At 37.9% G+C, this 14,637-nt stretch overlaps 1 protein-coding gene across 1 annotated transcript in view; it reads right to left on the bottom strand.

Moving 5' to 3' along the window:
• Positions 1-2,465: 2,465 nt before the first annotated feature.
• LOC121957934 (CMP-N-acetylneuraminate-beta-galactosamide-alpha-2,3-sialyltransferase 1-like) overlaps positions 2,466-14,637 on the bottom strand; it is a 91,898-nt gene continuing 79,726 nt past the window's right edge. Inside the window, exons 4-7 of the mRNA XM_042506752.2 lie at positions 10,747-10,926; positions 7,084-7,129; positions 6,145-6,264; positions 2,466-5,916 (exon numbers count right to left, since the gene is read on the bottom strand). Coding sequence (XP_042362686.1) covers positions 5,743-5,916; positions 6,145-6,264; positions 7,084-7,129; positions 10,747-10,926 — 520 coding nt within the window. The 3' untranslated portion in view covers positions 2,466-5,742. The remainder of the gene's footprint in view (positions 5,917-6,144; positions 6,265-7,083; positions 7,130-10,746; positions 10,927-14,637) is intronic.

Here is a 14,637-nt window from a genome sequence, read left to right on the forward strand (position 1 = left end):
AACTGTAAAACTGATGCTCAGTGTAAAACACGATACATGATTAAATATCAAAATACCCAACAACCTCCACCTGTAACAATCAATATATTGCTTACATACTAATGCATCTATGATAGCAATGCAATAATGTAACGTGTTGACGTCTAAAAGGGGTAATTCTGCATATTGATCACTTGTACTTTTTATTATATCACATTTTGATGTCACATTTGAACTTTTCAAATAAAAACTCCTAATGCAGGACTTGGGATTATGTGGCTTGTAAATTCTGAAAGTCAGTGCTATATAATGTACTCGGTTACTGGCAGGAGAAAATTAGACTCTTTAGCACTTACATGCATTTTATGGCTCACATTAAAGTAATCATTAGATCAGAGGGCCACTCTGAGGAAATTAAACTGTATAGTCAAGTGGTAGCAGCACGGGCTGCATGACTGAACCCATATATACTGTTGTGGCTTTAAGTGATTTGAATAGAGTTCATACAATGGCTGCAAGCCCAATAGACTCCATGCAGTATATAATGCAGTCTTTAATTATGAGCTTATGTGTGCTTGAGCTAACTTCAATAGAGTTTGTGTATATCATAAGTGATTTCTCAGACTGAATATGACCCTATAGGCTGCAAAAAAATTAATAACTTAAAATGAGCCAAATGGCATTATACTGCACATGTAAAATGGAAATGGGATCTAATGGGGTTTGAGCAGGTTCATATTTATCCAATATCTCATAAAGTATAAATGTTTTCATTATAAGAGGTGTACGTGTGATTGACTATTGTGCCATGTTGTGTATCTATAAATAGAATAGAAAGAAGTAAAGTCAGAGTGAACTGAACTCTGTAGCCTTTAATGTACATGCGACTTATCATAACTCAAAAATCATGAATATTATCATTATGTGCTCAGCAGTAGTTATTCAGTGGTAAGCAATGAAGATTTCAAGTTTTGGATGGAGTGTGTTCTCATAGCTACACTGGCTGAGACATAAATAAACCAGAGGCTGAGCAGACAGAGTCCATACATTTCAATGCTTTCTATGTCTCATTACCTTTCGATGTCATTATTACGAATTTATACGTGGATAATAACATAGGTCAAGCTGAATGTTTTGAAATTTTAATATAACATGTATAGTGCATAAAGGCTGAGCTGTCACTACGGAGAATGACAAGAATGACAAGAAGATTTCCAGCCGCATTACAATGTAATGAAGCTGGCCAGGCCTTTGTAAAGTCTTGGGGTCCAAGCTGGTGCTGCAACTGATGATTGGTGGAGGCTGACGCTCCAATTACAAACTTCACCTCAAGGCAAAAACAAACCTTCCAAAGAGAAGCCAATCAATCAGGGGACTAAACATCCTACTGTACATAAACAGAGCAACAGAAGAAGGGTTATTATGAGGAGAGGGGGTTAGCTGTGGCCGTAACAGATGTCTGTAAGGGAAAGACCCGATGCGAGCCCCTACCCGATAAGAGCTATGCATATGCAGAAAGATCAGCTATCTTTGACAGCTAGCTACGGCTACACCACTGAGACAAAGTTTCAACAATTGGTGTAATTAAAAAAAAAGTATATATATATATATATATATATATATATATATATATATATATATATATATATATAGAGAGAGAGAGAGAGAGAGAGAGAGAGAGAGAGAGAGAGAAAGGCATACTTTCTTCTGCTCTAATGGCAATGGGAAAGCAGTCTACAGCCTATTTTAGTGGGTTTAGCCGTATTTGAAAAACCCGAGTAAATGCGCTATTATGCTGTGTACTTCAAATTTATATATATATATATGTATATATATTAATAGATGAAGATTTCTTTGCTGAAATTTCTGTTAAAATCTTTTTCTTGTGTATTTTCAGAAATATTTTAATTTTTGAAAAAACAACAACAAAAAAAAAACCTTGAAGTAAAACTTAAATTAAATTAACAAACAACTTTACAACTGCTGCAACTCTGAGGACCCCATAGGGGTTGCAAACCCTCTATTGAAGACCTAGGGAGTAAACTATGGATATAGTGGATTAAAAACAAACACAAACATGTAAAGAATTAATAAGAAGTGTGTTCGCTGATTCAGCAACCGCACTAATTATGCTAATTTGAGAAAATGAACGTGTTTTTCCCACAGCAGCCACAGAACAGCTGCACTGTGGAGTCAAGCTGTGAGATGCTGAGCTGCTTTATAATGAACAAAAAAAAGAGAAGCAAAGAACACAAAATGTGTAGCAGCACTCAGGGCCAAGGCTTCGGGGAGAACAACTGTAGCTCAGGTTTTTAATCTCATTTAAGCATACAATTAAATAAAAATCAAATATTCTGCTTAAGTACCATTTATTATTTATACTATGTGATGGTACCACACCATGACTTTGATGCACATGAATTTCGCAAAAAGTATTTTTCTTGAATATTAAATGGAAAGAAGAGATAACAACCACAGACACCCTCTGGCATTCACACATTTTTATTTTAAGTCTATTAGTTGTGCTATTTAATGGCGGATTAAACAAACGCAGCACATACAGAGGGGCACTCCAATGAACACCCCCTCACTAATTAAAGCTGACAAATGAACATGTCTCTGATTTCATCCTTTAAACGAAAACAATTTAAAAGAGAGATGAAATGAATATCTCTGAGGGAGAAGAAAATCTTCCCAGAAGCAGAAAGAAATAAATGCTGCTGCCCCAAGGCGTCAAATTTGGAGAATTCAGAAACAATTATTTTGCTGTCAAAAACCTCTGAAAATGTTATGTGTTTATCTTCAAACAACGGGCTTTTATTTATAATTATCCACATTTTTCTTTGTCTAATTAAAATCATTTACCCAATTTAAAAATACTGAGCGCAAGCCACTAGCCCATGTATATTACAGCCTCCCACACAAATGTGCATAAAACTGTGAAATGTTTTATTTATATTCAATTAACCTCCTAGTCCTTTTCACACATTTCAGCAAAATAAAAAAAGCTCCAATTGTGTGTTTCTGCATTGTGCGAGTCTGCTGATAAATGAATAACTGAATAATGCAGGTTTTTCATTATCCAGCTCTCCCACACAAATGACCTGAAAGCTCTTCATACTAAAAAGATACAAAATGAATATGAAAAAATAGATGTTTGTTTTAATGGGTTTTATATAACTATTCGACCATTAAAACCTCAACAGGATGAAGATTAAACACAGGTGAGCGACAGACTCTGTAATTATGTTTGAACACAGTGTCAGTTAAGTCATCACAGTGGTCTTGTAATGGATGAATCCAGTGATCTTAATGCTGATACATGTGCTCGTCCACTAGGTGACAGTGTGCCCTGCAGAACACACACACACACACACACACACACACACACACACACACACACACACACACACACACACACACACACACACACACACCACTCTTATCTCCAAGGTGGCTGACAAATTTGAATTGAGCAAATATTGTGGTTTCTCCTCTTATCAGTCCGCTCTCACATGGAGGGGAAAACAACATCATGAAGACGCTGACCGGGCAAATGTCCCATTATGTTTCAAGGCACACGGAGCAAATCATAGCCTATCACATAAGTACCGCCAGACGCTACTCCTGACCAATCTGAAATAACACTTGCAGTGTCTCAGATCAGAGATTTGTTGGTGGAAATGATAACACGAGGTCATAAAGCATCCGCACATCTGAAGTTCAGCAAATGTAGATAATAATTTCAAGCTTGGGCAGCTGTGTTTCATCAGAACTGCAGAGACAGAGATGCTGAGATGCATATATATATATATATATATATGTGTGTGTGTGTGTGTGTGTGTGTGTGCGCGTGTGTGTGTGTATGTGTGCTTAGGCTACCCAGCATTTGGCTTTGTTGTGGATGCAAAACATGTCTTACTGACAATTACGGAATTAATGCATTCACTATCATTAATAATACTAATGATAATAATTACAATACAGTAGTATTTGATGGTAAAAATCAAGTCTTAAAAACTCCCATTAAAGGCACTTTACACCTACTTGTTGTACATCAGTACGGAATAGTCCTCCTGCCGTTTAAAAAAAAATTAGTAGGAAGTAAATAGTAGGTAATAAGGTAAAAAAGTTTCTTGTTATAATAAGATGTTTTTCATGTTAAATATATCGTTAACCTTTAAGCCACCCTTTGAATCAGGTCATTGGCCAGTGGACATTCAAGCAATGAACCCCACAACAATGTTTTTCATTACTGACTGATTACATTGTAATGAGCCATGTAGTTAGAGAGGATAATCACCTCCCTTCCTAGATTCTTGAGGAGTTGTGGTGCGACCTTTGACACTGCTGCTGCTATGTGCTGATAACTGCAGCTACAGTTTGCATGTAGCAATAACACTGGAAAGTCTCAGCTCATGGGTAATTAGGGCCATACTGAGGTTGTCGAGATCCCGACCTCAGTGCTTTTTCTGGCAATTTTGTTGAGGGATGTTAACTTCCACAATTTAAATCAAGAGTCTGCAACCAGACTGTACTAAAGCACAGCAGTGCTTTGAGCTAAAGATAGCATTCTAACATGCTAACAATGCTAACATGCAAATGTGACGCAGGTATAATATGTTTACCAAGTGCAACAAAAATTATTTTGCAAGAAATTTGCAAAAAAAGGACAAGAAAATTATTAGAAAATGTGTAAGTAAAATAAAAATAAAAAAATTTAAAAAAATAAATGCTTAAAAATTATAATAATTTTGGAACATGATTTTAAAAATGTAATTTTGATAATTAGCAATAAATGTAGTTTCCCTAGACATTTTTCCCCAGCTTAAAAAAAATCCTGTGTAGGTTTAGACACTTGTGAAAGGAATCTGAAAGCAGGGCAAGTAAAGTGATGTCACTCCACGTTTCAAAGGGTTAAATACGTAACGTCATTCATGGGGCATTAATTAGTTCAATGTCATATGAATATTTGTATGAGAATACATTGGGTCTCGTCAAACTACCTTTGACAGCTGCAATCAGACAAGTAAGATAGATAATAGTCCTTGAAGTGCAGGGAGTTTATCAGGATTTGGTCAGAATTGGTGATTGTGATGGACAAAGAGCTGATTCTCATACCTGCCAGCGTGGTGAGAAATTATCCTGACGTGATATTTGCAACGTAGTCGATAAAATTCTTTTATTATCTGTCAGTTTGGATAAAAACAGCTCCCAATGTACTTCCTTGTTCTGTCAATACATCAGCAGAGTAATCATGGCACTTTGTCTACTGCTGTCAGCAGAACTTATTTATTGTCAGTGACCATGACCATACAAAGCGCTAGGTGGCCACAATGCCAGCCATTCATAGAAAAAAAGAACATAAAGAGTAAACACATACTATACAAGAGTACTAAAGCTGTTTATGTATAGCATGCTCGTTGACAAGGCGTCTTTTCTTGTCTGTTCACCCCCAGACGCATTTCGGGAGGGATTACTGAAACAAATGGCAGTGTTGCTTTTGTCCTATTGATGGTCTGTCGTTGCCTGTGTCTGGGCACACACAGACAGAAAACTCTGCCGGTTTGTCAATTGCAGTGGCATATCTTAAACACTATGTTAAGCGAAGAGAGAGAGAAACTGGACGGACCAGAAGAGTTCGTGTGAAAATGTCTTTTGAAATCATGACAAAAGTCCAGCATGAGGGGCGGGAAAAATAAACACTAAGAAGGCTGCCGAGGTTCATTCGGTGGTCAACCCGCTGCACATATGGGCTCGGTATCATCTGCCTCGAAACATTCGGATTTTGTGCTTGTCTGCCAGCAGCAGGGTGACATTATATTCGTAATCTCCATCATGGACTCCCGTATGTCGGAATGCTCCGGCCAAATGGTTCTCTTCCCAGTAGTGGTGCCAGTTTCCGTACTGGTCGGCGCCGAATCCAAACACGCTTACCTGGAGCGGACGAGGAACAAAAAAAACATCCGTGCAAAATATTATCCACAAGGACTTATCCATCACTTTTTACATCAGTTCAGATTTCTTATTTTTTTCCGAACACATCACAGTATTCTGAGAGTGCAGCGTAGGTGTCCTTGGAGACTTACACCACTTTATTGGGGATTTTCAGTGGCTTCTATTTGTCAAGGTCATGCGTGTCCATGATGCAGCGGCTGAACTCACCTCATCACATATGTGGATAGCGAGCAGTAAGCTGAGGAAGCCGGTGGAAGGATAGCGTCCGTGACCCTCGAGCCAAGACTCGTAGACGTATTTGAAAAATGTTGGACTGTAAATCAATACCTGCAAAAAGAGATACAACAATTATTGACCTCTTTGCAATATACAGAAACAGTAAAAAATATTTTACAGCTACATAAAAAAACTCTGTATTAAAAAAGACACATCGGGGAGAAGAATATTCAACAAGAAATGTAAAAGCAGGGTCACTTATTATGTCTAAACAATTTACGCTACTAATAATACCTTGCATAACTGAATATTATTACTTAATATTGTAAATCGTCCAATTTAAGGTACTTTATAGTTTAAAAGCAAGGCGCTGCATTGTATTTTATAAGCTCAATACATGTTTTGCATGAAAAATCTTAATCTGAATGGAAAAGTTGTTAAATACAGTACTAAATTGCCTCTAAAATACAATAAAATAAAAGTAAAATGTAGCATGAAATGAATTTCCTTCAAAGTGCAAGTACCTACAGATTTTAACTACAATAGTTGAGTAAATATAAATAGTCAATTTCAATCACTGGAACCACTGTCTGTATGGGCCACTAAAACCAAACTGGCACACTGGCGACAGTATACAATATTATTTTTTTTTTTGTAAATGTAAATATAAGGTGACCACGTAGAGTATGTGTAGTGTGTGTATGGGAGGTATTAAATTTTCATCCAATTGTTGGGCTGGATGGGAGATGGAAGAGAATATGTCGTGGCCAGAGAGTAATGCTAAATTAAAAAAAATGTTAAAATAAATCCATCCATCCATCCATCCATTTTCTTCCGCTTATCTAGAGTCGGGCCGCGGTGTTAATAAAATAAAATAAAATAAAATAAAATAATAAAAAAATAAATAAAACAAAAACTTGAATGACTCACCTTATCTTTGTTTGCCTTTATCCTGGATGTAACAGGTGTATACGTGCTGTAATATAAGAAAATATCAGGAGTTTAAAATGTCCACATTAACTGCCTTGACAACAACCCTGAAATGCTGCTTGTACTGAAAACAATTCTATTTCTCCCTTTGCCGACAATCACTGATATCACATTCATAATCACAGCGTCAGCATCCCTTTTCTTGTTATTTAAAGTAATTTTCAGGTAATTCTCCTACACTTTTTGGTAAAATATTGCTATTTTTTCTAGTCCTCTCCTATTTTGTTGCTCATTGCCTTCATCCCATCTTTTCGAAAGAAAGCAAGCCTATTTGCCAAGGTTTCAAAGGGTTAATAAACAAAACTGTACCATTCTCATGAATAAACTCCCAACAAAACAATCATATTAAACTGACAATGAGTAAATTCAAAGTTGGTGTAAATGCAGACTTTGTTGGGAAACGTAAAGGGAAGCATACTAATGACTGAAGTGAAAAGTCATGATTACATCTAAAGATACAACCCAGACAAATGTTTCTAATTAAAGTAAGGTTTATCAAGGCTATAGCCTCTGCAGCAGTGTGTCTCATTAAAATTCAAAGATGGGTTTCAATGCCGTTTGGAAATATGTGCCGTGCAATATCACAGTGCAGCCACTTCCTCATATTTGGTGGTGAATGAATATGAAAATTGCCTGGTGTGTGTCTGTTGCCTTACATTATACACTACATTATACGCCTTAATGCTGAAAAGCACATCCTTCAACACATACACACATACAGGCTCGAATTTTTGTGCAGAGAAGTGCATGAGCGAACACAGAGCAGAAACAGTCCCCTCACACAGCTCTGTCCTTTCATAAAGCCTCATTCTGCTTAACAAGACCGAAATGTAACAAAATAATTCACAACACTTCTGCCAGTAAAGTGAAATTTAATGATGCAGAATGATTGCCTTGGCAGAGTTGGGAGACAACTGCACATTTATAGGAAACATTTGTTTGGATTTATTCGTCCTTCCGCTGTGGAACATGTTGGTGTGTTTGAGTAAACTGGCGGCGGCTTCACTTTTTTTTGGGACGTTCACTAATGAAGCTAATGATTACGGGTCACTGGGAATGAAGCAGCTGAAGGTGAAATTTACTGGAAGATTAACACAGAGCGATTATCCTTGTTATGGCAATCTGACTAACAGGAATACTGAGCAAGCGTTGTTATGACAATCTGCTATTTTGGAGAGTGTAAATGGATTTGGGAGCAAAACACATGCACAATGCATCCTAATGTGTTCAAGGCTTTTAAATTTCTGGGACAGTTGAAGTTTTTGAACTCTGATTGCATTGATGAATTGTGTGGTAAATGAAGCACATCTGCTTTTTGCTTCTCACATATCCGCATGCACATAAAGCACATCCATATTATTTGGACTTTATGCATTAAACCACTGCCCCCTTTTTAAATTTTGTTGTCTGTGCTTTTTAGATTTTATTAATTGTTGTTTTTTATTTATTGAGAAAAAAAAGACTTTTTCATAAAATGTCATTTTCAGCTTGATTGCATTGTCATTGTCACATTATTATTATTTTTTTTGTGTGAAGTGAGTGGATCTTAATGCTACATTAAAGCAGCAAACTCATGGATTTTAGTCCTGGTTTATGTGGCAACACCTGTACTTACCGGTGGTAACAACAAATGTGGCTCAATACAGCAGGTCACAGAGTTGAGGGGGCAACAAAACAAACCATTGTTGTTTTATTAAAGAAGTCAGGCAATAATAGACCTTTTTCCACCATTCTGTCAGCAACTGTGATCTGATTTTATGCTGCACACGTTATGAGTCTGTGGACAGCGAGCCACAGTTAAAGGAGTTGCTTATCTCGCTAAGTTGGAGGTGTGCAGCCTGTCGCCTGCAGCTCTTCATCTAACAGCTCACTGTGGCTGCTGCTGACTGTTTCATTACTCTCCAGCACATTTTCATCTCCAGGCAGCCAAATACTAGCACTTTTTCACGCCCCTCGGCGTGTGATATTGACGCCAAAGGCGCCCTTTAGTGTCTTAATGAAGTGCACCAGGCTTTCAACTGATTCCTATGTAAACTCATCTGCAGCAATACTTGATGCTGAGAGCTAATGCTGCAGAATAAAGAGTGAGAAAGTGCAGATTGAGCAGGGCTCAGCCTACATTTGTATGTGGGTTGTAAATGGGCTGAAAATGGGCCATATATGGGATTGTCCTCAGGTTTAATAATGCTTCATGCCAATTGCTCACATGGGTGGGTTTACCCAAGTGGGCCCGGCATGGGTTACACAAGAGCTAGAAAAGTACCAAGAGGATATGGGCCAAAGTGGGCATCCTGTCTGGGGCCCACTTGGGTAAACCCACCAATGTGAGCCACTGACATGGAACCATTATGGAAACCGTGGACAGTTCCATATAGAACCCATTTTCAGCCCATTTACTAAAAGCGGAGGTGAATTGGTCAGTGAACACAGGACTTCCATCCAGGAGACTACAGTTCTTGTCTTGTGTGAAACAAAAGTCAATGTTATTTTAACATATTACGCATTTAACATACTTATATTTCAAACTGATCTGCTGTCCAATAATGCCAAGAAAATGGCCATTTTCGTGTTTTGCAGACACAATTTGCTGAGTGATAGTTACTTAATATGGCATTTTTCCGCAAATGTCATCCTCAACGCCCAGTAAGTATTACCTCATTTGGCAATGGATAGCAAGTTAACAGACATTTATTTAACTGACAGTCTTAATTTATCTATTTTTTGGTTGCTTGGCGGCAGTGCAACGCATCTTTGACATATTTTTTGCCAAAGTTTTTGCGTTTGAGATAATATCTGGCTCCTTACAATAGGGCTGGGTGGTATGGCCGTAAATAATATCACGATACTTTCTGGCCATATCACAATACACAGTATATATCACAATATTTTAAATCTCCTCAAAAGCTTCATAAATGCTGGACTGAGAAACAAAATCAAATGTTACGATATGACAAAATACGTAGATATTGATACTGTGACAATATTTTAGGTATGACTATTTGTACTTGGACAAAATATTAACGCAATGAGATTTTTGATTACTATCACTAATGTGGATTTAATGACTTAAGTGTGTGAATGCAGGTATTAGAAAAAGTAGAACAGTCTGATAAGTTTAGAAAATTACATCACTTTACTGTACTGCAGCCTTAAAATTAGAAAAGACAGCACTGTTTCATATCATGATATGACAGTATCCAAAATCTTAGACGGTATGTGGTCTCATATCGATAACAGTATGTATCGTGTATATTGCCCGGCCCTACCTTACGGTAGCCTCTAAATGCTCCACTATGTTCACCAGCTAGCTGCTAACTTTATCTGTCAGTCATGTGGTGCTGGGAAGCTAGCATACAGTGAATTTAAGAGTTTTTTTTACTAAAAAAAGGGGGGGTTTGACAAATTGTGGGCTGCTAAACCAAAATAATGAACTGAAAGATGCTGAAAAGCTCCATCAGGGTTAAGGGGAACTGCAGAGTCAAGCAGTATTTTGTTGTGAACTCAGCCCGACAAGCACCACCTTGTATATAAAACAGTCATTTAATCCATTCTTCATATAAAATATTAATTATTGCAGCTTTAACATTGCAGAAGTACACTTACTGTTTAATGGTGCCCGTGGTCAGAGCACTAATGATCCACTGCAGGTCCAGAGTCTTGAAGGGGATCAGCACCAGACTGGTGGTGTTGTCCAGGTCGATGGCACTCTCTGGATACATGACATGATGTGTTGTTCGGGCGCCCACGTCCTCCTCAAAACCGGTGGTGGGAGCCTGGTTCATTCTGCAGGGACAAAAAAAGAAGAGATTTTTTTGTTTCGGGGCTATTTGTTTTTGTATCTTTATCCTTTCCAAGAAAGCTCAAATTGAGGTTTATTTCACCCACATGTTACGAAGATGGGAAACATCTGGCTTTTTGTTGTGTTAATCCACACAGTCTACAAAGGGGTTAGCTGTCACGAATCCCCAGTGTCAGCCAAGCCATATGGCACCAAAACACACAAAAGCAGCCACGATCACTATTTTAAGAAACAATACGTAAATATAAAGACATATAAAAACAACAAAAAGCACAATTTTTCCCGTTTTGCAATGTTTTGGACATCCAAACAGCAATTCAGAACAATCTAGTGAGCTTGACAATTACGGCTTGGCGAGGCAAGTCGTCCCCATTATTATGTCCAACAATATACACACACAGGCTGGAGCGGTAATTGGCCGGAGCATAGTTTGACAGTAGCAGTTTGTGTTGGTCAGTGGAAGGGATTGACAAAAAGAAGGGAAATTGTGAAGCTGACCCCCCGTGTGAGCAGCACCACCTGTTTGGGTGCTTCGGTCTGAGCAATATCACCCTCCTCATTACTGACTGTGTGATGACAGCTATATAACAACTTGACATTTTCAGCCGGAGCCTGTCAGGACGCGAAACAACCTCCTGTGCTGTCTTACAGTTGATGAGATTTTTTTTTTTTTTTTTGCTACTTCATGTTGAAGCGTGCAAGATATAAAATGGTATTTAAGATGTAACCTCTCGGGTTAAAAAAAAAAAAAAGATCCATGATCCTGTGCATTTGGAGATAACTTCAACCGAAAAGACTTTCCTGGGCAAACAAAACCAAAGTTAAATAAATAGAAATGGATATAGATTTGGGGGTAAGTGCAAATTGCACACATACACACAAAATGCAAGAAAATGAAAAGAAAATTACAGAAAACAACAGTTAAAAATGAATAAATTGAAGACAGAAGGACACAAAGAAAAATAATAATGACCTGGAAAAGTGCTTAAAAATTGTAATAATTCGGTAACATAACTTTAAATATGTAAACTTGGATTTTCCTTCTTCCCTAGACATTTTTCTCTCACTTTTTGAAAATGATTTTTCTAAAACTATTTATCTCCAGCAATTTGTTGAACACGTGTAACCAAGTTGCTCATTGCCTTTTATCTAATGAATTTAAAAAAAAAATTGCACCAATTTGAAGGTTTAAATTCTTGTGAAAGGTGCAAGCAGCACAAGAAAAGTGACGCCACTCCAGGTGTCAAAGGGTTAACTTAATCAGTCACCTCTGAGGTATAGACACCACCAAAATATGTCATATTTTTATATGTTTTCTGCTCCATGCAAATGCTAAAAAAGTTGCAGCTCCTAGGCAAGAAGACAGATGACTCAGTTTCATCAATAATATTAATAAGAAAGGCATTGTTGTATTTCATCAATCAAGTCAAGCCAGTGTCTATTTTTAAGTCTCAGACGGATGTACAATTTTTCTATATTTTCAGCTACATTTTCTACATACAGTCTGGGTTTAGATAAAAAAATAAGAGACTTGACAAATCACAAATATTTTGTCCGTGAAATGTTTTTTCCTTGTATTTGTAGACATTTAATTATACATAGTATATACAAACGTAAAATTTTACGGACATACACACATAACAAAACAAAACCCAGAAAAGAAAAAAAAAGAAAGAAAGGGGCAGTAGCCTGGAAACCCCATGCAGGGTCAGGAGCGAGCAACACCGTCCCAAAAATAGCCCCGGGAAAAGACTGCAAAGCATACCTACAACATTGCAATTCATGTCATTTCAACAAAAACATAATTTACATATTGTTTCAGCTAAGGTTTGACATAGTTTAGAGGGCAGCCTGGATTTAAGAAAAACAAACAAACCCCCCCCCCGCCAAACAAAACAATACTATATATGGGCTCAAAGTGGATTTATTGAAATCCTGCATTTCTTATTTCTTCACTTATTCATGCTGTAAACACAACAATGGCATCTTTCTATCTAAACTTTGAGTGCTAACGGGGCTGTTATGAAGTGCTGTTTACACAGCATGGAGCAACATTAACATTCAGCTGGAGTCCTTTTTGAGGTCAACTAGTGAGCACTTTCAAATAAGCCTGCGTCAATGTAAAATACTTTATAATTTTGTTTTGAAAAGTGCTTTGCAAATAAAGATTAACACTGTTGTCATCATTGTTATATCCGCTCTCTTAGCTCTTTTTTAATTTTTTTTTTAACTCCACCAGGTCCAGAGGGACATATTTTTAGAACAATCAAATTGTTTGTCACAAAACCACAACACTGAGCTGAAAGCTGCTAAAATGGAATTGTTGCCACTTATTGATGTAAAACTATAATAACTTTAAAGCCATGTGCATAAAAGTGCTCCATTAATTTTCAGTGGTTCTGAGCTTGAACCTGTTAACCGTGCTAACTCCATAAACAGCGCTAAACAATGGTGACAGTGCTGCCAAGCAAATGGTATAACGAAGGGGGAAATGTAAGGTGGTGCTCTGCTTCCACATTCACTTCCCATAGGATGCATATATAGATAGACAACATGACAGCCAGCCCATACTCGTTCTGAACTTGTCAAATAATGCCGCTCTGTCTGTGCATTTGGCGTATGCACTTGATGCCAAAAGCCTCCTTCTGCATCCAACCAGAACATGGTTGGATGGTATCAGATGAGTACACACTTGGACAGAACCTGTGCTGTTGTTATGATATGCTGACAGATGGGCGGATGGCACTGGGTGCGTCCACATGCAACATGAATGGGTGACGTCACATGAGAACACAGACAGATGGAACTAGTCTTGTGCGCATGAAGCACTGGAAGACAGCATCAGGTAATTACGCTACCAGTAACCACGTAATATAAGGAGTCTGAGTGTGCTAATAGGGCAGGTAGCAGTGTTGCCAGATTAGAAATGTTAAAATTTACTGTCAAAGGTATTGTATTTTTAGAAAAATTATCATACACCAGTCACAGAGAGCGAGCAGGTTAAATTTATAACTTTGGTAAACAAGTATCAAAATGACTGGTGGCCAAGTGTTTATGAAAACAAACGTCAGCGATGCATGCTCAACAACCGTGACCCGTCATGTTCATGTCATCACGGGCTTTCACCCAACGCGATTGGCTGTAAAGAGATCATGTGAGCAGTGACCCGTAAACACAGATGTAGGAGCCAGGAAATGAGTTCAAATGAGAAGTGCAATCTAAACTGAGTGCTTGTTGTAAGTGTCACAATAGTCAAATTATTGTACATAACGGCAATTTTGAAATTATTGATTGTACATCGTACAAAATTGTAGTTGAAATATGATTATTATGACATCAGGCAACACTGGTGATTGGGGAGGTGGATGGGTCCCACAAACAACTGACTTTTGTGGGTAAATCTGGAGTTCACTTCCCATGTGGATGTGTGTTATTTCTTTTACACCTTACCATGTGCTTCTTTTGCCTAAACGAAACCGTCTGTGACTTTGTTCCCTAACCCTCGTGCAAGTCCATGCTGTTGTGTAAACATAAGGTTTGTGCTGTTTCATCCCGCCATGTGTGACATCATGGTGACGGCATCCCTGAGCATAAATAGCTGATGCAGAAGGATACCTAAAACGTACCTAAAAGTGGATGCAGAAGATCACTGACAGAGCAGCATCATGTAATGAGCTGAGATGAGAACGTATTGG

This window comes from Plectropomus leopardus, chromosome 17, assembly GCF_026936395.1.
Source record: "Plectropomus leopardus strain MGB_pleo_1.0 chromosome 17, ASM2693639v1, whole genome shotgun sequence".
NCBI lineage: Eukaryota > Metazoa > Chordata > Actinopteri > Perciformes > Serranidae > Plectropomus > Plectropomus leopardus.